We start from the raw sequence: 25,561 nt of genomic DNA on the forward strand, positions 1-25,561 counted from the left end.
GTGTGGCAATTAAGTGCTGAAAAGCTAACATATGGCAATGGATCGATACTAATAGTCTTGCTGCTCTGAAAAATGATGTTGTCCTTGAATAAGACAAATTCAGTTCGGAAATAAATATTTCATATTAATAGCAGACATGAGGAAATAAATACCGAATAGTTTTATATTAATGGTGAAAAATTCGACATTTCCCTAACTGCTAAACATTGCTGCCATAATTTGTTGAGCAAAACAAGCTAGATTGTCAAAAAAAATAAAGCTAAATCCAAGCTCAAATAAGCTTTAAAAAACCTGGTTAAATTTAAGAAAATATCTGTTTCAAGGTTTTCATATTAATGCTTATTTCATAATTTATAATAATAATATGAGACGCTTGTAAAAATATTAATAGAAAATTCACATTAAATTCAAGTTAAAATTTAAATTTTTTTATTCTGCAGTTGATTTATGAATTCATCAAAACTCTCTGCCTCTTCGTCAGGATAAGCGCGGTTGCTTACTGGCACTTTATTTATACACTTTAGACATTTCTTCACGCAGCGAAGACAAACTAATAAAAAAAAACAGCTGATGCTCGAGCCTCGAGGTGATTTTGATAGATTTTATTATCGAAAGTCGTTTATTGCTTACCTATGATTTTGACTCTTGACAACGAAAAAAAAAGTACATGGCGAAAAATTAAGTAAAACTAAAAAGGCTAAAAAGCCGGGAAAATGGCAGCCCTGCTGCTAAACATGATATTGATTTCTATACCCTTACTAAATGAGAGAAAAATACCGATATCTAGTAAACAAATAAAGTAAATACCAGCAGCGATTGCCTATCGATATTTTTTGGACTTTTATTGGACTTTTACGAGCATCCCAAACCAATTTTCTCCTAGATTTTATAATTATTAAACAAGGTTGTCGATCGAGATATTATTGACCAGAATATTCTTGCGGGCGGTCTTAAAAAATACCAATACTTTGGAAGATAAGCCAACATTGAAGGTAAGATAAATATTGAAATGATCGTAGTTTTGCTAAGACATGTGTGAGTCTCATATGTCAAGTATGTAGACGTTTGCCGGCAATTTTTTTTTAGTAAACGTTCTCCAAGTTACATGTATGTATATAGGAAGTATAAATTTTAAGCCATGAAGCATTAATTTCCAATTGTTCCATTATCGTTTCATAATGTTTAATTAAAAATATTTGCTTTTAAGTGTATCAGTGTGCATCTTTTTATTGTAAAACGGTTATACAATTTGATTTCAACTGCATTTTTTTTTAGAGTGTACACACAAAGTTGAGATCCCATTCCGCACTGGAACAATATTTATATTTATGGATTTGAATGAGTGTTATTACAACCAGTTACATGCAAATTTCAGTGGGCTAATGACATAATACTTTAACGGCAACTTGAAAAGTATTAATATGGAAAGCATCTTGCATTTATAACGAACGAAACCGGTTCTCAGTAATGGCAGCAACAATTGAGTTCCAGCTCAGAATGATTTGTGCCCATAAGTACGAGTATTAGAACTGTCAATACGGAACCCCCCTCCAACAACAGCCTGAGGGACAACAGTGAGGCAAAAGCGCACAAAAATATACGCAAATCCGATTTATAAACAAATTGTGTGACGCACTGTACTTGTAGAGTAGCAGAGAATGTTTATGTGTAGACAGGCATTTTGCATTTTGCGTCAATGAAGCGACAGCGACACAAATAGGCTAAAGAAAAACGAAGATCAGAGCGATATAACGTTCAATGTCCCTTGAGGAGGCAACGGCAGGCAGCAGCAGCCATAAGTCATATTTTATATACGACTATGCCCGTACATATATTTAGAGCACAGAGAAGGGAGATTTGTATATAACATACATACACAGATATGTTCATTAAGTATAACTGAGGGGTGATGAGAACGAAACACATATTATTATGTTTGCCAGTAATTGATATTTAAATAACCGAAGAAAAGCCATAACCTTGTGCTCAGCATGTGTTCAGTTTTTCTCATTGGAATTTGGCACACATCATTTTTTTTAAAGATCTCAAAATACATCAGAAACACATGTGTCTGTCTGGTCTGGTCGTTATTGGCGGCTTGTAGAGGCGGAGTTTAGCTATCAACGCCCCCGTTCACAACTCTCGTCAACAATATGAGATAATGCAAAAACTAATCAAAGTTGGAAGTGTCAGCTAAGTCGTAGAATTGTCCGTAAGAGCAATATTGCGGAAGTTGCGAAGCTCTTCGTCAATGCAAGATCGTTCGTCTTATGTATTTCTTACGTTTTGTGCTCCTTCTGACAAGCAACAAGGAAGGGGAGAATGGTTCTAAGGCTGTTTCAGGCCATAGGGTTACCCTAATGTGTGTCGAAGGAAGGGGAAACAAAAAAATGAATATAAAATAAAACCAGTCCAGTCCGCTGTGCTTATAAGACCTTCATATGTATGTATGTACTCTTGTTATTGTTCCTTCATTTGAAGAGATGAAGAGAAACTATAAAAAGTAGGTGGATAATAAGCCCATCCTTTATTCCATTTTGTAAATATTTCCGTCTACGAACTGCACGATAATCTTGCGAATTTAGTTCTTAACAAACCATTGTTTTGAAAAAATTATTTAAAATACACTATAATTTTTGACACATCACTAACACTTTGATTTTGATTCCCGTTTACAATTATACTTTTGTTGGAAGTTCTTGTGCAACTTTTCTTGCATTTACATTCCTCGTTGGACTCTCAATTTCTCTTTTATTTTTTCACAGTTACGTGATTTGAAATGCTCCGTTATTTGCTGGGCAACAAACAAATTGCCGGCAATTTTCTCACGCGCAACCACTTAGAAATTGCAGTATTATTTTTTAAATTTCTGAAAAATTCAATATCTGGCTTTCGCATTGCCCACACCGTACGACCGAGCGCGTAGTCGAATTGGAACTAACAAGGAGAATTGGCATAAAAATTCTGGCCGGGTGTCGGAATGCCGAGAAACCGAGTGCAAATAAGAAAACAAAACAAAATTGTTGAGGAGAGAGCCCCAGTGAGCGGGTCTGCGAAAAAGCACAGTATTGAGCTTTCTTGCAGCCCTCGTTCGGTGGATCATGGCAGAAGCTTTTTCGAAACTGTTCTTTCGGTTTGTGTATTGACTAAATAAGACTCGTATGTGAGTTGAAATGAAAATTTTGTGTTTACGTTGCATAAACAGATGGGACTGACTGGACTCTATTTTTCAATTTCAATTGCGATCGGGCCATATGGGTTTTTACTATTTTATTGTTTTTTTTTTACCCCTGCATTAACAAAGTACAAACAATTAGGCGCTTGTGGCATCCAAAACGTAGACAATTTTTCAATTTTTATTATTCTATATAGACATTTGTTGTTTGTTTTTTACACACTCACAGATACACACACACACAAACATCCACACAAATACACACACAAACATCCACACAAATACACACACATGCATATGGGGGCATAAATTTCGAGTTGTTTGGACTTTTTGCTTTTATTCAGTACAAAATTTTGCAATTTTTAATTGATACACAAAACAGAACAGAACAAAACAGCACAGCACAGCACAGAAAATAGCAAAACAGATCGAATGGAATGGAAATGAAGCTGATGGTCTAGTCCGACAAAATAACAAAATGCGCACACAACACAACACGCTAAGCGCAGCACGTGTTAAATTTGTAATTACGATCTTTAATTTCCAAAAATTGTTTATAATGTAATTTGTTAAAAACATCAGCCTGGCCCCCTGCCACAGAGGAAATGGTTGCGCCTCTGACCTTTGTCTCAAGGTCTCTGGCTGCTTTCTTCGCAGCATAAAGGCATCGCACTTACCACCACAGAAAACTGTATTGATGAAGGCAATAAGGCACAAAGTGAACAACTTCCGCCCGAAGAGCGTTCACTTCACTCAATCAAATGCTTGAACAACTTAAATAACTTTCAGCAGCAATCGGCCAACCTCAATATTCTGAATAAGCCAGCGACATTGATGGCCGGGCACTTTAGTTTGCCAGAATGTCGAAACACTTCATCGAGCCAGGCACGACGGCACATCCTGTCGGCATGCTTGCCATTTTCCTTTCCTCAGATACATTTTTTACTTTGCATGTTGCAGGCAGGTGGCGTTGCGCAGCTAATAAAGTGGCGAGGAGGCACAGCCCGTGGCATATTGTCAGTTGACAACTTTTTTGCCTTGCCTTGCCTCGCATGTCCGCTCGTTTTCTGTACGCGATGTCGTATACGTAATGTCATTTATGCTCGAGCTCTTTAATGCCTTCAGCGTGCCGCTGCGTGTCTGTCAGTGGGGTCGTTCAGTGGGTCAACCATCCAATTACATTAGCTCGACACTAACTGGACCTTTAGCATTCGATTCGCGGGTGGCATAGTTCTTGCACTTGCGCCCCCTCCCCCCACGAGAAATTTCAATGCTGCCGCCTCTTGCATTTCAAACTAATTTAAAATAATGAACAAACATTGGCTTACCAAGAATAACAAGCGAACTTAATTGAGTTACATACTTGAAAAAGGTATTTCACTTTCTGTAACGGCCTTACCTGTAATGAAAAGCAAAAATATGTTGAGTTAATGTTGGTTGGACTGACAAATGTCATTATATACTAAAGAAATACAAGTATATTTGATTTTTGTTGGATAGAATCGCCAAAAAGGGTGACTATTTATGTGACCTATTTATTTTACAGTGGGCGCCAAAAGTCTACATACGATACAATATTTTTCTACCTGTCAGAACCAAAAATGAAAAGTCATAAAGTTATGTGTCGTTACAATGATATAAACGAAAAACCATATTTCTGCCTTGACAAAAGAGTACGTACAATTTCATTTAACACTTTATTCTTCGAGCCCTCGGTTATTAAATCTCTTGATTTTGCTTGGTTCCAGAAATTATTCGCATATCCTTTAGAAGCTGAGAACTTGCAAGAGGATTTCGTGCATAGCAATGGCGAAGTAGTTGACCAAAAATGATTGATCATAGAGATTTCCCCTTTATTTTGAAAGAAATGGACAAACAACTGTGCATTCAAGAACAATTCAAAAAACTTCAAACAAAAATGGTTTTCACAGCAGAGCTCCAAGAAAAAACCGATAATATTCGAAAAGAAATCGAAAGATTTGTTTAGTAACTGCGTATAAATATAAAGACAGGGACTTCGATTTTTGGAATTAATGTTTAATGTATTCGGAAGTAATGGAAGAACCAATGTTTAGCGAAAGGTAAACGTAGCATTGAATCCTAATCATTTGGTCGTTACAGTTCACCATGACGAGGGTAGTGTCATGGTTGGGGAGCTGTTGCTATGTCTGGAGTGGTTTTTGTCACGGGCAATATGAATTCTTCACTTTTCAATAAAGACAAAAGAACAATTCCATATTGTGATTACATGTATTTTACACAATAGATACATGTTATTTGAAGAAAGTGCTGGAACTGAAATGGGGTCTAACCTAGGCCTTAAAAACACCAGAGACGCTTCAGCGCATAGATCAGATATAAACGAATGTGGTACGACATTAAAACTTCTCACTAAATTAATCAAAGCTGTGTGTGTAAGCTTTGTATATACATATAGTATATGTATATGTGTACAAACATATACTTATAGTATTTATATATAGTACAGACGCGTCATACTTTTCAATGCGAACAGCTTAAAATTTAACGCGTGCATGGATCGCGTTTGTTGGATTTTTATTTGATTTTATTGTGTATGTATGTATGTATGTTTTTTGTGAGCTAAGCGATCGTATCAGTTATTTGCTTTCTACATGTTTTGTTTCAGTAATTGTTGATTTTGTTACGATTTGTTAACTTCCGGAATTGAGATGCGTGATAAACAGTACATACATACAAGTACGTATATTTAGAGACTGTCTAGAGACACATACAAGTATACTGATGTATAGCTGCACAGCTCTTAACATTTAACTCACCTTGGCCACCCCATGGGAACTTCAATAGCCTTTTAATGCTCGCATTGCGACGCACTGTTGGCGCCGCCATAACTGGTTCGCCATCCATTTTGTTTTCGGGTTTTATTTTGGCACTTTTTCTACTTCTGTTCTTGTTTTATGTTTTTCAAAAGTTTGTTTCTTATCAAAATATTGGGGTGTTCACAAATACACACAGTTGATAAATGCAAGTAAATTGTTTCACATGCAGTATGGGCCTAAGTTTTGCTTTCATCTAGGAACTCGTATTTTTGGCCCATTTTGAATTCGCTGATGACACAGAAAATATCGTATATATGTTTAAAATTTAGTTAAATGGCAACATCTGCGTTTATCACGCAGTGGAATACAAAAATACTGAATGAATGGCCCAAGAGGTCTACAAGATGATGATAAGCTGCGCTCAAACCGAACTTGAAGCCGTTCATTTGTCAAGGTCAGCCGAACTCGTACACAGTAATCACAACTTCCGAGTGTCCAGAGTTTATTGTTATCAAAGCGGTTTTGGCGACATTTTTAAAACAAACAATCTACACACAAGTGGTTGCAAAAATAATTAAAGCACTCGCAACCTGATAGCAGCACAGTGTTTGCTTATTAAACCCGCTTGGGTTCACACAAATATTTTGAAAATGACTTACAAAAATGCTCTACTGTCTACAAAAACAATTAATGGCGATTATTAAACATAATTTTAGTTCCGATTTATTATAATTTATGTTTCAATCTAATCGCGAATGCGCTATTTTTATTAAAGAGTTCGACGTGAAAATTAGTCTCTTACAACTCAGATCGATGAGAACTACAAGTATATTTCCAAATTTATTAATGTTTTTTTTTATTTATTTATTTCAATATATATTTACATCGGCATATTTTGTCGGTGATCAGTGATTATGAAAACAAACTTGTCGACCAATAAAATTTTGCGCTGAAACAAATAAACAAATTGTGTATGGATGTTGATGTTCTTCTTCTCCAGCTTTGATTATTATTGCATCAAAAATGAATAATTAGCAGTCATATACAGGCGAGCAACAGACAGATAGATGCCGACAAGTACACAAATTTCTGTATATACTCGTAATATGCAAGTATAGGTATTTATTGATGTTGATGTTGATATTGATCTTGGCTTGATTGCACTTTGCCGATCGATGTGATGCACATGCAATCAATCAAAGAGATCAAATGCCTCGAAAATATGGGAAAAATTGAGGCAAAAGCGAACCGAAGAACAAAATCGGAAAGGGGAAAACTCAAGTAAGCATCTGCAGTTATACTTGTACTTAGGCATGTAAGTATGTATGTATATGTATGTATGTCGGTGGATGCAAGTATTTTTGTGGAAATATTTCGGGTCTGCTCCATTGAATATGCAATGTTCGCCAGCAGTAAACAATACAAACAAAAATTTCGATTGTATACAAAGGTTAAAGAGAGAAATATTCTGAAAAGTCTACGTCTGACGTTGGACAGTTTGATTCTTTTAGCACGTAAAGTCAAAATATATTGACAATAAAAATGTTTCGTATATAAGTTTTATAATTCATAAATTACGCAAATGCCAAACAAATTATATTTATGCTTTATATTTAGCGATTTTGGCGCCGTCACATTTTATTATTCTCTACTACTTGTATATGTGATGGGGTTTTAGTGGAACTTGTTGGCACAATTTAAAGTGTGGGCTGTTAAAGCAAATTTGTTGACAGCCAACTAGAAATGTGGCTCATTTTTCAGCATGGGGCTGGTCCTCATGGACCGCGTGGACCGTTCATCTAGGCCAACTCGCCACTGGGAAAGAGCCAATACAATTAGTGGTGGTGTAAAAGCTTTTGTAATTGCATTCATTGATGCATTGTCTCTGCTGCTCTGCATTCCTATCTACCCTTTAGTAGATGCCTATATCGACTGAGGAATGCATTCTAATTGATTAGAAATACAAGTATACAAGTAAAGGAGCTCTAATAGCATTAAGACGAGTGCAGAAGAACAAAAAACTGCTGTCATAGCAAATGTCTGATTCAATCAAACAAATTAGTTCATTAATTAGTTTAATATTCAATACCATGTAGTGGCGAGAGGTATTTTGAAATAATTTGTGTAAACTTTATACTTATAGTTCGTCCGTTTTTTTTCTCCAAATTTCTAAGGACATTATATGGTAACAACTATTTATACATTAATTGATTGATATTGATTGCGTGATAGTTTGACGAAGCGTAGCTTAGTTGAGAACTACAACGGGAATTTTGGAATACAACTATTTCTACAGCATTTTCTGCTTATCGGTAATGACGACTAATAGAATCTTGGGTACCTTGCCAAGAAGACTGGAGGCTATATGGAGAAGGGGAAGGGCTTACAGGTATCATGGGCTGATCCGTAATTCGGGGACTATTTATTATGTTGGTCCCTTAGTAAGTAGTATTGTGGTGGTGGCTGTCGTTCTTGTCTTGCAGTTTCTAGGATTCGTTGACACTACTTTTTCGGAAATAAGATGCAACGAGCATTTTAAACAAAAAGTACTTTCCTCTTATCGGAAAAAGGAAAACATATACATACAAGTCAGTGTTTGTGACATGCTTAAAGGAGACTTTGTTTTCCCCCCTAACAATCGATATTTATGTTGTTTGCTTCGAGCAAAATTTTAAGTTTGCTCGAGCATCGCACAAGTTACATTCGAGTATTTATAAATAACATAAATCTTTGGCAGAGTCCTAAATTAAGTGCAAAAAAGTTTAGCGCTAACGTTTATTTATTTTCTTTCAAATTCCTCTTCTTCTTCTTTCTTTGCTATGTGGAAGGAATTTGCTTGTTGGAAAATAACATGAATGAAAATTTTGTTTGCATTTTTCGCAGTTGTCAGCCGAGTGAGGAGGCGAGGAGCAGAGGCAAAAGATTGAAATTCAATGGGCGTTGGAAGGCAGCTGCCGAAAAGATATTAAAAGCAAGATATTTTTGAAGACGCCTGACGTGCAAAATAACAACAATTTGGTGTTTGTTATTTTTTTCGTATTTCTTTTTGTTTTGTTGTGGCTGCTATAAATAGTTAACATGGAATCAAATAAATAGGTACAAGTTATGTATAATATGGGAGGAGAAAATAACGATTTCAATAAAAGGCTGCCGACTCAATGGCTAGGCAGGGCAGGGCAATTAATGAAGAGGAACAACAACTACGAATCCAGACTACGCAGAACTACAATACCAGATATGTAGGTACGTAACAGGACTATTATTTATACCTATTGGACTGACCCAGCAATTCATATTGTTGGAAAACTTTTCCATTCGAAACCACAGACGCACACACGCACATACACACACATACAGAGCACTAGGGAAAGGCGAGAATGAAATGAAAATGTGGCCACTTACATCAACACTGTTATATAAAATCCGCTAGTAGGTTTAAATGATGAGTGGGTCGGTCTTGGGCCATGTGGGCTTTGTGGCCAACAAAGACTGACTATAGTGCATTGAAAATTTCAATTAGGACAAACGCTAGTGAAAACACAAGCCAAGCACAAACAGCTAGTGGGCGGCAGCGGGCTGGCCAACGAGCTCTTTCAACAACGGAACGTGCAGAGCTTGAAATCCTGCAAGTCTAACGACAATAGCCATTCGTGTGTACCAAATGAACTGAATCATAAACTGAATGACACATTGACTGACCGACCGACCGACCGACCGACTGACCGACCAACTGACTGACTGAGTAAATGACTGAGTGAACGAATGAGCGCAAGGCGCTGTTGCTGCCTTTCATTGAGCATTTTCAGCTTTATTGTGTGGCTTTCAATTTCATATAGTTTATCCCATGTACTATATATATGTAGTATGTACACATGTACATATGTACGAGTATGTGTTCCATAATTCGTTCTCCCTTTTAGCTCAATAAACAATAATTTGCTCGCACACACACGCCACACAGCACATACAGGCACATGAAACAACAATGTTGTCGTCCACCAAGTCCAACCAAATAGCATTTTGTCTAAAATTAGTTAAAGCAACTTTTCACATACACACATTTCCTTCGTATCGCTCGGTTTTCGTGCTTGTCGATTGCCGCTCAACTCAACTCAACAACGACAACGACATCTATTTTTGTTGTCATTTCCAATATTTTCATTGCGGAGCAAAGTCTGAGGAAAAGCAATAAACGCGAATGCCAGCACAAATAAAATTGACACTGTCAGGCGGCGGCTATTAAAGCGAGAAAGTCAAAGGCTGATCGAATTGTGTGTGCACTGTAAGGTCCAACCCACTAAGCACACGATGAGGTTATTGGATGGATTCGATGGATGAATGCCGACTGACAGCCTAATCCAATCTGCGAACCACACTGCGGCTACTCAATATTAGTAATTCGGGGACTTCACTGCATATCTTGTCGCATGTCCCTGATGCGAGTCGTCGACACACATGAATTAATCAACTCCTTGCCAAGCAACATTTCAAACACGTGCTGCTATTCCATCAAGCTCGAGTGGATTTTCATGGGAATTTTGAATCGATGTGGTGTATATAATTATGGGCTACTTCATTCATTTATTGATGTCGGTGCTATCTTCATTTTACAGCGCTGAATTGACTTTGCGAGCGCTCGCACTGTTTTCATTTCTTGCCAAACGCCATTCTTGGCTAAGATCGGATATGTAAATATCTCTCTCTCTCTCTATTCTATAAAAGCTATCCTCTAAATTTCTGTTCTTTTTCCCTTTCTGCTCCTTACTTCTAAAGTAGAATTGAGTTTTCTCCTGTACTTATTTTTTTCTTTGTTTGTGAGGTCTACAAGTATAATGTCTCTGACCACAAATGGCTGTGAATCGGACCATAGCTGGCCTAATGGCAAATAAATTCCCCCAACGTGTCGGAGGCATTAATAGACATTATTGCTCATTTATTTTTAATGCTTTATTATCGTTTATAAGTTGAAGTTATTATTCTGTATCTTTATTGTAACATATTATCATCTTTATTATAACTGTATCGAAAGCACAATTTGTTGATTTATTAAAATAAAATAAATAAATATCTTGGATATTACCGATTTGATGTCAGGGTATTTAAAGAGCACACCCTGTAGACTGTCTGAAGACATTGAGAATATTGTCTTATATTTCGAATTTTTTGGCTTTCCAAGATACTCAAAAATCCTTCATAATAATGTATCCGTCTTCAAGTGATTATCAAATTAAGGAAAGTAAACATACACTTCTATTTCCGAGTGAATAAGTTAAAGACACGTAAATTGGTCTGAATATTTTAAAATTCCCAGGTTTTCGGCTTTGTTGGCAATGCGAAAAATATGACTGCTATTCTCGGCACTTGCCTCGGTCCCTACTCATGTATATCTCTAAATAGACACTCAACCACAATCCTATTCTCTGCGCCCTAAATATAAAGTCAGCAACAGTCCTTCGATTATTTCTCGCAAGAGGCCAATCCTACAAACCACTGATAAGTCGTTTTCGTCAGATCGCAGAACCCCCTCCGATAGCAGAATGAACCTAACGAAACCCAGCCTAAAACCTAAAGTCGCAAAAGTTTACAATCATTTCATAAATAAATGCGCGATAATGAAATTAAATGAAAAGCAGCGAGCCAGGCGGTCGCCGATGATGCCCCTGACTATATTTAATTTGTAAATCGTTGGCAAAGTTTGTTTTAATTTTTGTATCAAAAGCCACAAACTTTATGTGTATAGGCTTTTCATCTAGCATTTGCAATAAAACGAATTATTTGCATGGCTTTTCTTGTTCAAAAATTTTAATTATATATGTTTTTCGGGGCCGAAATTTGCTTTCAATCTGCAATTTGATAATGAAACAACATACATATGTATGTATATAAAGGTTGTTGATTTGCATTCATGTACTATTTGCCACTAACCACTTTTAATTACGTCTATGCCCCTCTCTGGTTCATTTAATTATGTATGTATACCATGTGTGTTTGGATGGGATCTGCGCTTTAGATATGCAGTCAGTCTAATGAAGAGTCTAATTCCATTACGTATCGATTAAAACGCACTCAATCAGTTAATTGACTGTTCAAATGTTCACTAACTCAGACAAAGGCGTCATCTCCTAATCTACTGGCTTTGCTGCCAACGAGAATGAATCATGTGCGTCAACTATTTTTGGGCTTATGACAAACGCTAGATCTCCTCAATGAATCGAATGTATGGACTGATGTGATGAGAGCCACTAAGACAACTCATCTAACGAGATGGGGAAGCACAGGGCGTTGAGCTTATTTAATGCCTATGAAACATTAATAAGCTGTTCAAAATTTTTTTCTTATTTGACAGCTTAACTTTATGGGCTTAGCAACGAACCAGTACTAGCAGAAGGAAGCATAACAATCATAACGGAATTGCTCCGATGCGACCAAGCGGAAGTGACGGAGGCATCGTTGAAAGGAAAAGCAAATAACCACACAGACCCGGATCGACACACCACACCTACAATGATATGTTCTAGTGTGTGTGTGCGTGTGTGTGTCTATGTGTGTTTGTGTGAGGGCGGCCTTAGCCATGACATTGGCGGGTGCCTAGCCGAAGGCTGGAAAAGTCTAAACTGCCAGCACGTTTTATAACTGTAAAAACGACAGACAATTTGGCAACGAAGCCACCGTAGCCGACTTGACGGCGCGCACGTTTCCCCCATATAGTTCGGAAAGAAAGAGGAAAGGAGAAAGAGTTAGGAAAAAAGTGACAAAAATGAGCAATTGTGAAAAAGGGGAAGGACGCTTCATTCGCGTGGGCAGGTAGAGTTGGCATAAAAATGTGATGTCAACTAAATAAACAAGCTCTTGTTTGTTGCAATTGCTCATACCTACTCGTAAAAACATACGAGTATATAGCCTAAGGGCACTTGATGTTTAGCATTTTCTAAGTGGCACACAATTTTCTACGGTTATGGCGCCAATTGCGATATCGATTTATATAAATATTAGCACAATATACAAAGCTAAATGAAATACAGGACAAAGCGATTAAGAGATAACGGCAGGGCTATAATTGCAAGATGATAAGATAAAATACTATATGAACAATCAAGAGACAAACTGCACAGACATAAATATATATTGTACATACATATAAATATCCACACATCTATATACTTTACGCACAAAGCGCAACCAGCACAAGCTGCAAATATTAAATGAAAATTAAATTAAACCACAAAATGCGCAAACCACAAAATACACACGCTACATGTATGTATGTACATACATACATACATATAGTGTGTACGAGTATATACATGTTATGTACATGGCCGGTATGTAGAAAAATAACTACTGTAGGAAAGGCAGTTGCAGCATCAATGACTCAATAGCCCACGCATTACGAACAATGGCACCAATCCAACGACAGGCCCAACCGCAGGGAGCGAAGAAAGTCAACAGTCATCGGAGAATGCAGAGGCTTTTCACCATTTCACCCATTGCCGAGCTAATCTTTATTGCATCTGTGCGATACTGGCACAATGGTGACAATGTCAATGTCTCCGCCATCGTCCTACCCTAAGCAAATGTTGTTATTCTAATGCCAAATGACTGCTGCTACTGCTTCTCTGCCTCCATGCGTGATTTCATTTACATATATACTACATACATATTCATATGTATACATAATGTTGTGTACAGTGGAGACTCTTTTTATACCCTGTACCCGTAGGGTAAAAAGGGTATATTAGGTTTGTGCAAAGTATGTAACATGCAGAAGGAAGCATCTCCGACCCCATATAGTATATATATTCTGAATCAGCATGACGAGAGAAATCGATCTAGACATGTCCGTCCGTCTGGATGAATGCAAGGATCTCAGAAACTATAAAAGCTAGAATAACCAAAGTTGGCATCCAGATTCTCCTAGGTCCGCCTTCCTTTTGCTTCTGCTAGAGGCGCATATACCTCAGTGCCGGAAGTTTACCTGGGTACAGGGTATTTCACTGTTGGGCTTGCTCGACTGTAGCGTTCTCTCTAAATCTAAATTTCCCACAAGTTGGTGCGTGTAACAGTGCTTCTGAAATATCTGTTGCGATGTCTGAATGGTTCTTACACTTCAGAGTTATAGCTTTTGAGCAGCCACTGTATATACTGTAACCGTACAGATGAATGTTTTGTAGTAATCTCTGAGTATGCATATGCGACATGATAAATCCCGGAAGTTCACACTCCAAACGAAACAAGCACATTGGAGCACAGGGGGAGTTTGCATGGTCGGGATGGGGGGTGGTGGCAGCTTTACGCTGAGGCCGACGAGACAGTAAACAACAGTGAACGAACACGAGGTAGAACGGTGCTCGGGGCTTCTGACATTGGGGTGCTGGGGAACAACCAACCCGAATAAATGAGCGACAACTGAGGAATACGACGGCGAAGACGACAAAGCGCAGGAGAAGTCAACGATGTTGTAGTTGTTGTTGTTATTGTTGTTCTTGTTGCAAGCTGCAAACAAAACTTTTATTTGCAATGATGCCAAGCTATGCGTCTGTTATATGTTACATTACTTCCATACATAACTATATGTATCTATAAACAAGCATGGCCTAGCTTCGTCATCGTCCGCACAAAAAAATATATATGTATGTATGTACATATGTACTGTCAAAATTATCAGAAGAAAACTTACGGAGATCTTTGTGAGGAAAAACGGTTGAGGCTGTAAAACAACAACAACAAAAAATAATAATAAAAGAAACAAAACACCAATTTACAGAGCGGAAAAGGAAAAGTAAAAGGACACCCCATTAGATTTCATTGAGCAGCACTTACAACATTTCAGTATCTAAGGCTGAAGACGAGGCTGAGGCAGAGGTAGAGGCTAAGGGTAATGGTGCATGGGTAGGATTAGTGGCAGCAATACTATGTATTGATTGTTGCAATTTTCTAACCGTAAATGTATCGTTTGTAATGACAGCTGGCGATGCAAGCTGGCATTGGCAATGGTCATGATTTTCGTGAATAAAAAAAGAGCTGAAGTAGAAAGCAAGCTAGTTCCAAAGAAATTGTAAGTGTATTATAAATCTGTATGTATGTGTGTATATTTGTATTAAAATGGTTTCCACTCGAAGCCAAACTAATTTATATGAGATGACAAGTTGGGTTCGAAATGGTGATTACGTAAACTTGCTGGAGAAACCGTCTATTATGACCACATTTGGACGCAACTGAAAGAATTCTGAGTTATTTTGTTTGTTTTGTATATATATATATATATATATATATATATATATATATATATATATATATATATATATATATATATCTATATATATATATATATATATATATATATATATATATATATATATATATATATATATATATATATATATATTGCATATAAATAAACTCAATTGAAAATGCTCGTTTTCAATTCAAAATAAGTGGTTACGAATTCGTTATAGGGAAGACTGACTCTATATTGCATATATATATATATATATATATATATATATATATTGCATATATATATATATATATATATATATATATATATATATATATATATATTGCATATATATATATATATATATATATATATATATATATATATATATATATATATATATATATATGCAATATATATATATATATATATATATATATATATGCAATATAGAGTCAGTCTTCCCTATAACGAATTCGTAACCACTTATTTTGAATTGAAAACGAGCATTTTCAATTGAGTTTATTTATTGTTTAATTTTACTGATTTGTTATCTACAAGTAAGTTTTTTTTTTTCATTTTTAATGTGTTCACTAAACACTGAATCGTTAGCTACTTTTTCTCAGTGCAAATAATAAATATTTTTGTTCTTTTTCAAGAAGTTCGACTGTTATGTTCTTTTATGTAGGACAGTGTGGGATAAACCGTCTATTGGTGATGTTTTTTCTTCTTTTTAGATATTACGTCACTTCTCAACGCCCTGCCAAATATCCGGTTAGGATTTTACACACATTCATACATACATTTGTAAATCAATAACACAAACTTCAGAGACAAATACCATTTCCATGTTAAATACGAATTCCTTCAACTTTTAAAGGCGGGAATTATTGCTTTTCTGAAAGAAAAAAATTCCTACTTAACTACATTAAGAAAACTCTAATAACAGATTTATTTTCGCCAATTTTCGGGGTACCCCCCATCAATTTCAAAAAATGTGTGGAGTTGTGCAAATCTGAGTTTATTGACGCTCCTAATTATCGGCGCCAGTAACAGAAACTCTTTCCCAAACACACATTAAATTGGCACACACTCAAGGTCAAGTGGTCCCCCAGAGGCTTGTAGGATAGATTAACCAACGTTTACGTGCTGCGACGTGAACACATTTTGTTTGCCATCAAATTTTATGGCTGTCATATGGTGCCAGTTAGTCAGGGAGCCAAAAAAAAAAAAAAAGAAAAGAACTTTTTATGTACGCTGAGCGCGTACGAGCGCGCAAATTTGGCGGAAGGAAGGAAAGACAGAAAAATTCGAGACGCACGCGACGATAAGGGGATGGAGGCAGACAAGGAGAATAGGCACAATGATTAATACCTTCAATTGCTAATTTGCATAATTAATTGACAATGGAATAAATAAAAATAAAAAGAATAACCACTTTTTGCAATTAGAACGAAACGTACATACGTATACGGGCACAGTTGAAGCGCGTATCAAAAAAACGAGAGATTCTTTTGCCATGAAGGTGAATTCGCTTTAATTAAAAATTAAAAATGCATTGAGGTGCTAATCACGATTCTAAAATCAGCACAAACATCCAGCTCGAAATTGTGCAATGTGCTGATTGAAAGAAATTAGAAAGGCAAAAAATAAACTGTGTCATAACAAGCACGCAGTAGAAGACGAACGGGCCGAACCACAAAGGCAAATTGATTAACATTTAAAATAATTGCAAGAGAGCCTTCCAAGTCCAATGCCGCCCGTCGCTTCCTTCTTCATTAAACTGCACCATCAGCTGTTGATGGTGAAAATTTGCTGACACAATTAACACACTTCGTCAGGCGGCAGCAGCAGAGGAACAGCAGCAGCAGTTGCAGAGCATTAGCAGAGGCATCAGAACAGAAGTAGTGACAATGGCAGAGGCAGAGTGAGAGCGGAGGAGAAGAGAGGAAACAAGTGCCATGAAAAACAGGCAGATAGACAGGCAACAGTAGAAAAACAAAACTGATGTGCAAGAAAGAAATTAACGTCAATTTTGATGGCGCAGTGATGCGCACAGTGGGAAAAAATCAATTATTTCCAATGTATATTCAGACTAAGGAGTTCGGGTTATCCTGCCGACATAGAAACACTTTCCTAAATCCGATATTCCTCCAAATATGTAATGTTTATATTAAGTGCATATTAGACCTATTTTTTATTTTATATTTATATTGTTTAACAAATTTTTTATTTTTTATTTCTGGCAATATACGTGTAAATTGTAATTTCCTGACATTGTTATGTAAAATCAAATAATCACAGGGCGTTTAACATGTTTAAATGTAGTACTGGAGAACTACCATTTAACTACGACCGGACAAAGTTTATAGACCGTCTAATACTTTTTAATCAACACTACGAAACTTTTCAAGCCCACGTTCATCTAAAAATGTTAATTTTAAATTAATGTTTAATTTGAAGAGAACTTAAAAACTCTACATGAAACACTGTGCTATATTAAGTTTGGCATTGACTAGACTCTGATCGCGTATAGCAATATATTTACATACTATATATTCCCATTTATATATATGTATATAGTTTGCGTGCAATGTTATCAATTTGCAACCATTTATAAAATACTTATATTATAATTGCACGATTATTATATGTTTTCACTCATCAAAAACGGCTTGTTTTTTACAGTCAGCTGTATGACTAAATGAACGGCTTCCAATTGTTAAAATTGTTTCAAAAATTTCTCTGAAATTGTAGCACTGGCATTTGTTTTGCACTTCGAAATTTATTAAACATCTTCACATCCTTTCTTTTTGATCTTGTTTGTGCGCTTTGGCTTTGTTATTGCCCTCCGCTGGCGTATTGTAAACACACGCAAGATTTTTTTATTTTTTATTTTCAAATATTTTTTTGCACGCAATTTATTATTCTGTGACTTCACGCATATACCTATGAACATGAATACATATGCATGTATACATATCTCAGTAAATCTGTGCATTTTGTCATAAAATGTGTTTTGTGGCATTTTTTTTTTGGTTATTTCTTCAAATAAAAATCGGCCTGATCACAGCTCTTAACATACATAAGTTGGCTATTTGTAAGTTCTTGAAATTTATGGGTTGGTTTTATTAATATTATAAATCTGTATTCAAAGTTGTATTCACTTTTGTCGCGTTGTTGTTGTTTTGACAGACGCGCGCACTTCGTTTCGCTTGCCTGTTCGTTTGCCGTTGCGAGTCAAACTGTTTAAATGTTTTGTTCGTTTGCCAATACGTTTCACTCAGCGGTGTTCCATTTCACGTGTGGCGCAGCTGGAGTAGAGCGTTTTTCGTTTGTCGAGTGATTTTCATTTTGTTGCAGCGATTGAGTGAATTTGGGATATGGATGTGTGTTGCGCCTATTGTGTTGGTTGGTGTTAGTTAAAATGGCAATTGATTTTACTATAGAAATGTAATTGTTAGTTTGAGTTAATCCATAGTGTTCACTAATTTGCAGATGGAGAGCCTGTTAAAATGTGAAAGGCAACAATGTGGTTGGAAGAAGGCAGCAACAACTCCAAAATCTGCTCTTAGTCGGCAAACGAAATGATTAAATTATTTAATTTAACATATTGCGTCAAAATGTTCCATTAGCGTTCTCAACAAAGGCCAAGAAGTGCGCAAACGAAACCGGTTAACCAATTTATGCACAAATAAATTCTACATTTTATTAACTAAAATGCATGTTGGTGTTTAAGTCTACTTCAAAAAATAATGAACTTATGAGATTTATACATACATACATATGCACATGTATTTAAGTATGAGTATGTTTGCTGAAAAAGTGAAGATTATGTTGTGCACTAAAGTATGCAACGATTTGTGGAAAACCCACTAAGAAAGAAAAAACCCCGACGGTCGCAACGAAAGCGAATGAGTCAGAACAGAAGAATAATTGTGAAATCAGCCCACAGAGCGCAGATGCAACAAACGCAACGGTTACGAAAAAGACCGCCGAAGAGGAGCACCAAAAACCGGCAACAACAAAAGCGGCCTGGTCGGCAAGTAAACAACAATGGCAAAATAAACCTGTTTACGCAGAAAACGCAAACAATAGAAACGAGAAAAAAACGACAACAACAGCAACGCCATGAACGAACGAGAGCGCACAACGGGCATACATAATTGGGAGGCGGATGCTGATGAGCTCTCTCTTCTGCCTGCCTGCTTGCCTGCACGCTACTTGCCATGGCATGCAAACGAGCTATGAAGGAGTATGGAAACCCAAATGAAGCGAAAAAGCGAAAGGATAGCATAAACAAAGCAAAGGCTCAACGCTAGCTAACGAAACAAGAGGGCAACAAGCTTGAGCTCTTAAATCATTCAGTCCATTGACAAGTAGACGTCGTCGTCGCTATGGCAGCAACTTCACCTGGAGATCTGGACCGTAGCTTCATGCCCATGCCAGGACCGCAATGCGGACGAATGCAGCGAAACGAGACGCGGCGCGGTGCGCCGCGACGTCTAGACGCAAAACTTTAGTGCTTGAGTGCTTTTTGTGATAAGACCATGGTATGAAATGTGCACTGAAGCGTCTGACACTGCAAGCAAAGAGTAAGGGGGAGTAAGGCGTCAAAACGGCAAACTCAAGATAAAATACCGCATAGGACACAATACCAACATCGCCTTCAAATGCCACCAACTGAGTGAGCGGCATTACGAGTGAGTCAAGCAGCTGCTCGATGTCCGAGTAGAAAACCGGAGGCCGGATAAAGTTTTGGACTAGATTGGGAGGGACGGACACACTTCTGTATGTATGTTAACAAATCAAATTATGGTCTGAGAGAAAGTGGTCCGGAGGGGATTGGCTCGTATTTCTTCTTTACATGCATTTGCATAAAAAGCTAATTTAAAACCTCGTCAAAGCAGTGCAAATAAAGCGACCTCCAATGCATCCATCCACCTACACACATTCATATAGTTATATATATCCCGTATATCCTGCACAAATAATGCAGAACTCGCATATCAAATCAGAGTTTTCAGGACGTGAAGGAACACCAATGATGGCCCGTGTCCTGTCCACACAACCATCTTGTTAGTACATCGAAAAAAAGGGGAGAAAAAGGGAAAGCCAAATTAACAGAGAGAAAAACAGCTTGGCAATGCATCGAATGGCACATGCATGTGCACACATACCAGTAAGTGTGTGTGTTTGCACATGGCCAACAAATAAATAGCTCGAGGTTTGAGTTAGAGATGTGTGGAAATTCGTGCGTGATTGTAGAAAGCTGAAAGGTGTGACCCTTAAAAATGACGATTACCACCATTACCCAGCAACTCGTGAAGAGATGATAATTCAAGTTTTCATGTACAAGTAATGTTCACGATTTACGAAAAAAAGTATAACATTTCGAAAATCCACCAAAGGGAATCGTACATCGCCCATAAAAAATGATTATCATTATCTAAACATATTTGGTTATGCGAAATATGAACTTAATATATATTTGCCATTGAAGACAAACTAGTAATACAGTCAAGAAACAGGTATTCCTGCAGCTACTAGAAAGGAGTAGGTTCCGCTACTCCAGAATATTTACTATTTATTTCTGACAAAGAACTGTCAATTTGAAAACATGGAGCCATACAACTTCATCTAATCAAATTTACGGAGCTCTCAGGGCCAAAGAGATGACATATTTTATTGATATTGTTACAAAGAACCCGAAGCGAATTGGGCAAAGCATAGTTGGCGGTAGCGCGATTTAAACCTGAGGGTTTAAAATATCTTGTAGGTCTTTAACTAACAAGCAATGGTACGAAAGCGTGCCTGAACGTAAATTTTCATCAAATTGATTTTTTGCAGGACTGCAACGTTTTATATACGTCATGGTTACCACTGCAACTGCAGACAAAAAGGATCAACCGACCCGTGGTCAACAGAGAGCATGAGAGGTTTTGGAATGGGAGGTCTGTCACATCATTTTCATTGCAATTTTCCGTCCATTTCAAATCTGCTGCGCAAAAGTTGAGCGAAGCACATGGTATCTGCCCACCGCCACACCAATCCATTAAAGTACGGAAACATTCTTGCAGGCTTTTGTGTTGCCATTCGCCTTGCCCACATGCTGTGTCCTGACATTGGCTCGTGTGTGGCACGTGCTCCTGAACTGTGTTTATTAGCTGGAGATAGCCACGAACCGCAGTTCCCACATGCTGTGATAGAGTTATCAAAACTTGGCCAAGCAATGCTTAATTCATGTTAATATATATATATATATATATATATATATATATATATATATATATATATATATGTATGTTTGTATGTACACATGCCTTGTTTGTTAACTATTAGATTTTCTCTTAAGCACAGCAACATGTTGCGGTATCGTCCTCCTTTATACTTAACATCATTAAGTCGTCGGCTTTAATTAAACTTCACCATCAATAACAAACATCTGAGAGCGCTTCTAAGTGTTATTTAGGATGGATATTATTATCTGCTATACATTCTTTATATGTTTGTAGCTTTAAGGAAAAGCTTAAGCTCAGACGTAAAGTTTGCAATTAAACTATTGAATTTTTCAACAAACATAATCGTAGTTTAAAAATGTAATTTTGAGAAGGGTAACCTTTTTTCGCCCTTTTTTATTTTAATTCCATTTTTTGAATAAGTTCAGCTGTTTTGCGACTTGTAATCGAAATCGGTTCTTTTATTCGCTTGTTCAATTAATTCAGTTGCCTATTTATTTTATGAACTTTAACAACTTTCTCATCGCTTTCAATAATTTGTTCAATTTTTCACTTATTTTCTCCACAGAAAGAATAATAGTTGATTAAATAGGATCCAATCGGTTGAATTATTTTTATACCCTTTACACAAAGGGTTGATTATTTAATAATGTTAACTATTTTGCGCCATTAGGTTGCCTTGATTTGTGTTTTCTTGTAATATTTTGTCTAATTAAGATCTAACTACAGTTATTCCGTGCTTTGTGTTCATAATTTAACGATCTTGTCCACCTACAAGTTTCCAACAGAACTCCTTGACTGCTTTTTTTTTGTTTGTTTTTTGAGAACATCTTTGGGAAAACAATTCATTTCGGGTCACATATTCTTCAAAAATGTAGGCCATGGACGGGCAGTTAAACCCTCCTAACTTGTCCCGTTAGCTACATGTTTGGATTTTCATTTATTTTGAACGCGCTTAGAATTTTCGTAATAAAAGTTTATTTCATCATACGGCAAAAGCTATATGCGTGGGATGAATTATGAAAGGAATATAAAATCTTACATTCGCAGAGACAATCAGATTCTGAGTGTATGATTGTCTACCATGTATAGGTTGTATGCTTATATTTTGATATTCATATATTTATTTAAATATTTAGAAAAGAAAACGGTACACTCACCATTGCTAAAATCCACGTCCATATCCTCATCCTGACGTGCGCGTTTCTCATCTGCAATGGCAATTTCTAGTTGGTATCGAATTACAACTTGATTTGTGACATAACTTACTGGCAATAAAATCGCTTGTACGTGGTCGTATTTTACCCATAAATTTACTAATTTTATTGTCATTGTGAGGATTTCGTTTCGCTTGGGGCAGAGGGCCAGGGCAATTCTCTTCCAATATTTTCGAACAGAGGCGGTGAATATTCAATTTACAGTCTGAAAGCACAAAATCAGAGGTTAGGGTAAAACTATGACAATGCTGTGTGGATAGCCGAAAGGTTTACCTGTACAGTGATAACCTTGTGGACTGACACCCCAGATAATGGTCTGACAATGATTGCAGTGCGTCACTTCGTAGTATTGACGTAATACCAATGGATGACCACGTACAGTCATCTGCAAGACGTACAGGAATAATTAGAGAGGGAACTGATTAATAGAATGAGTGGTAGATTTACTTTTCGATTTTTGCCCATTAGACGCGATTTGAAGCTCTTCTCCCGACTCACAAAATGATGAACACGATCCACGATGCTATTGGGATGGGAACGTGTGTTAAAAATGCGATGTATTACAGTGGATAGTGCCGAACAAAGGGCCAGTTTTCGTGGATCTTCTAGTGGCAAGTCTCTTTCGTATTCCTCGCTGTAAATAAAACGCATAATGAGCAACAATTGGGTGAAAGATATGGGATAGATAACTCACATTATTATCTGTAGATTGGGCATCAGATACTTGTCAATGATCAGTTCGCGTTGCTTGTCGCCCTTTGCTTCAGCCAATTTATCATCGGTTGGGCCATAGATGGTTCCCAGGCCTTCCATACGCTTTTGTTGGAATTCACGTAGCTGCTCGCTGATAATGTCCTTCGCGCGTTTTCGGCTACGCAGGAAAACTGTACGCAAAATCTCCACCTTGTCGAATTCAGACTGGAGAACATTGTCAACTTCGCGGGCGAGGGACTCGTCTTGCCGATACCACGAGAGCGGAGCTCGTGGGACCAAAAATGTTGAGTGTATCTCGTAGGCCCATTTGCGCATATCCTTGGAAGTGCCCTCTTTGTATAGCTCAGTAATCAGGTAGAATAGCAGCGGCGCAGGCTCCGAATTAGAGAGCACATAGTTGAGGAAGACGGCAAGGAACACTACATTTTCGACTTCGAGAAGTCGTGTCAGATTATTGAACGGTCCGTTTTCGTCTATGAATGGCTCCTCCTGATCCGAGGAATTCTCATCCTCCATGGAGATGATCTCTTTTTGCGTGTCTATCGATTGGGCCGCCTGTATGCGGCTGGAATGTAGTGACGGAGGCAGCGGTGATGTTGCAGCAGCGCCCAGAGGCGTGAAATGATGTGATTCGACGAATATGCCAGACCCTCCGCTGCAGTTTTCGTTCGGATCCTCAGGTACGGACATGTGCGAGCTGGTCAGGTACGGTGGTGGCGGTGTGCCTGGGGGTGTTATCTCACCATCCTTCTCCACCAGTTCCCACGAACCTGACGTCGTCTTTGTCAAGCGGTCTGTAAAACAGAGTTTTCTATTAGTTGTAGGTACATAAAAACGATTTTAAAATCATACGAATAATGTGGGTTGTGAATTCTCGGAGAACCCGCAGTAAACTGGCGACAAAATCGCAATCTGCTATCTGCTAGCATAGTTATGTAAAAATACCTTATAGCAGTCCACTTGTCCAAAGAGAATATACGGCCCCAGCGCTGCTTCAGTTTATTCACTCAATTGTCAATGCATATCATGTTTCAATACAACCTACCAGGCAGTCATTTGGACCTGGAGAGCCCCAACACTAGTTGCTGATCTCTGAGCTTTACAGCCGACAGACAGACAACGACAACAACCCGCTTTGTTTTCATTTCACGCTTAGTTAGACTTGAAATTATGAGACAGTTTCAAATGGGCTTGGGATTGTTCTGCCCATCTGGCTACTCAGTCTCAGAAAATCGTATAATTCTAAAATTTAAACTATATTTTCAAGTGAAAAGGCAGTTTACTTACCCGGATGTCTTGGGTGCATATTGTCTGGTGAGGAGCCGACACGTCGATGCTTCATTTGACTCAAATGTGGCGTCTGACCCAGTGCCTGTCGAAGTTCCATTATTTTATTTCATTATTTGTTTCGTTCATTTAATGACTTCAAAAATAATTCCACTAATATACGTATGTACATAAAAAGAGCCCAACAGAAGAATCTAAGATATTTGCATGCTTTCTATATATAATTAGGTTCAAGCCCCGAACACAATTTTTAGGATACGAGTATGTGCAGAATAGTTTACAAGTGATCATATTTTTAGTCAAGTATGTCGACTACAAAGCTGGGGTGGTACGTGTATAGGTGCAAGGAATGGTTCCTTTCGGAGGGCCAATGGGAAATCCGTAAATAATACTACAGTATGTACATATAATGTGTGTACAAATAATTTTGAGCTGGGTAGTGGTACGGGGGTAAACTATAGTGCAATGCCAGAAGCTGATTAGAAGGAACAAATATGTGTAAATATTTGAATAAATATGTCTATTTGTTGATTACTGTAGGAGTTAGGTAACAAATAAATTACTCAATTGCCAGACGGGCAAATAATTGCACAGACATTTGTAAAATTGTACAATCAAAACATTCTTCGTGGATTTCAAATATAGTTTTTTACTTTAACAAACTTGTATGTGATTTACTTGTAAAACGTTGACATTCCAGTGCAATTTATTTGCGTGCCTGACCGTCAATCAGTCAATATTAGTAAGTATTAAAAAAGAGTTTAGATTAGCACAATAGGTTACATTAGTTTAGTAGTGCTGGCAATTATTTTTACACAGATACCTTAGTAAAGTGGCAGAAGGATTAGTTACAATAAGCTTTGAAAAAATAACTGCTTTCAGTGCAAATTAGTAAAAAGTAAAGTCTGAAACAA

At 37.3% G+C, this 25,561-nt stretch overlaps 1 protein-coding gene across 6 annotated transcripts in view; it reads right to left on the minus strand.

Moving 5' to 3' along the window:
• LOC115633450 overlaps positions 1–25,561 on the minus strand; it is a 90,644-nt gene that overhangs the window by 38,715 nt on the left and 26,368 nt on the right. For 2 of the 6 annotated variants that reach the window (XM_030530913.1, XM_030530921.1), the window contains 6 exons: positions 24,648–24,732; positions 23,341–24,154; positions 23,094–23,280; positions 22,920–23,031; positions 22,699–22,851; positions 22,590–22,640 (listed from right to left, as the gene is read on the minus strand). In XM_030530913.1, the coding sequence (XP_030386773.1) occupies positions 22,590–22,640; positions 22,699–22,851; positions 22,920–23,031; positions 23,094–23,280; positions 23,341–24,154; positions 24,648–24,732 (1,402 nt within the window). Of the gene's footprint in view, positions 1–2,597; positions 2,883–4,538; positions 4,575–5,973; positions 6,262–18,357; positions 18,410–22,589; positions 22,641–22,698; positions 22,852–22,919; positions 23,032–23,093; positions 23,281–23,340; positions 24,155–24,647; positions 24,733–25,561 lie in introns of those variants that run through there. The other 4 variants (XM_030530906.1, XM_030530941.1, XM_030530949.1 and 1 more) reach the window with 4 other exon arrangements.

This window comes from Scaptodrosophila lebanonensis, unplaced genomic scaffold, assembly GCF_003285725.1.
Source record: "Scaptodrosophila lebanonensis strain 11010-0011.00,11010-0021.00 unplaced genomic scaffold, SlebRS2 tig00000001-arrow-pilon, whole genome shotgun sequence".
Taxonomy (NCBI): domain Eukaryota; kingdom Metazoa; phylum Arthropoda; class Insecta; order Diptera; family Drosophilidae; genus Scaptodrosophila; species Scaptodrosophila lebanonensis.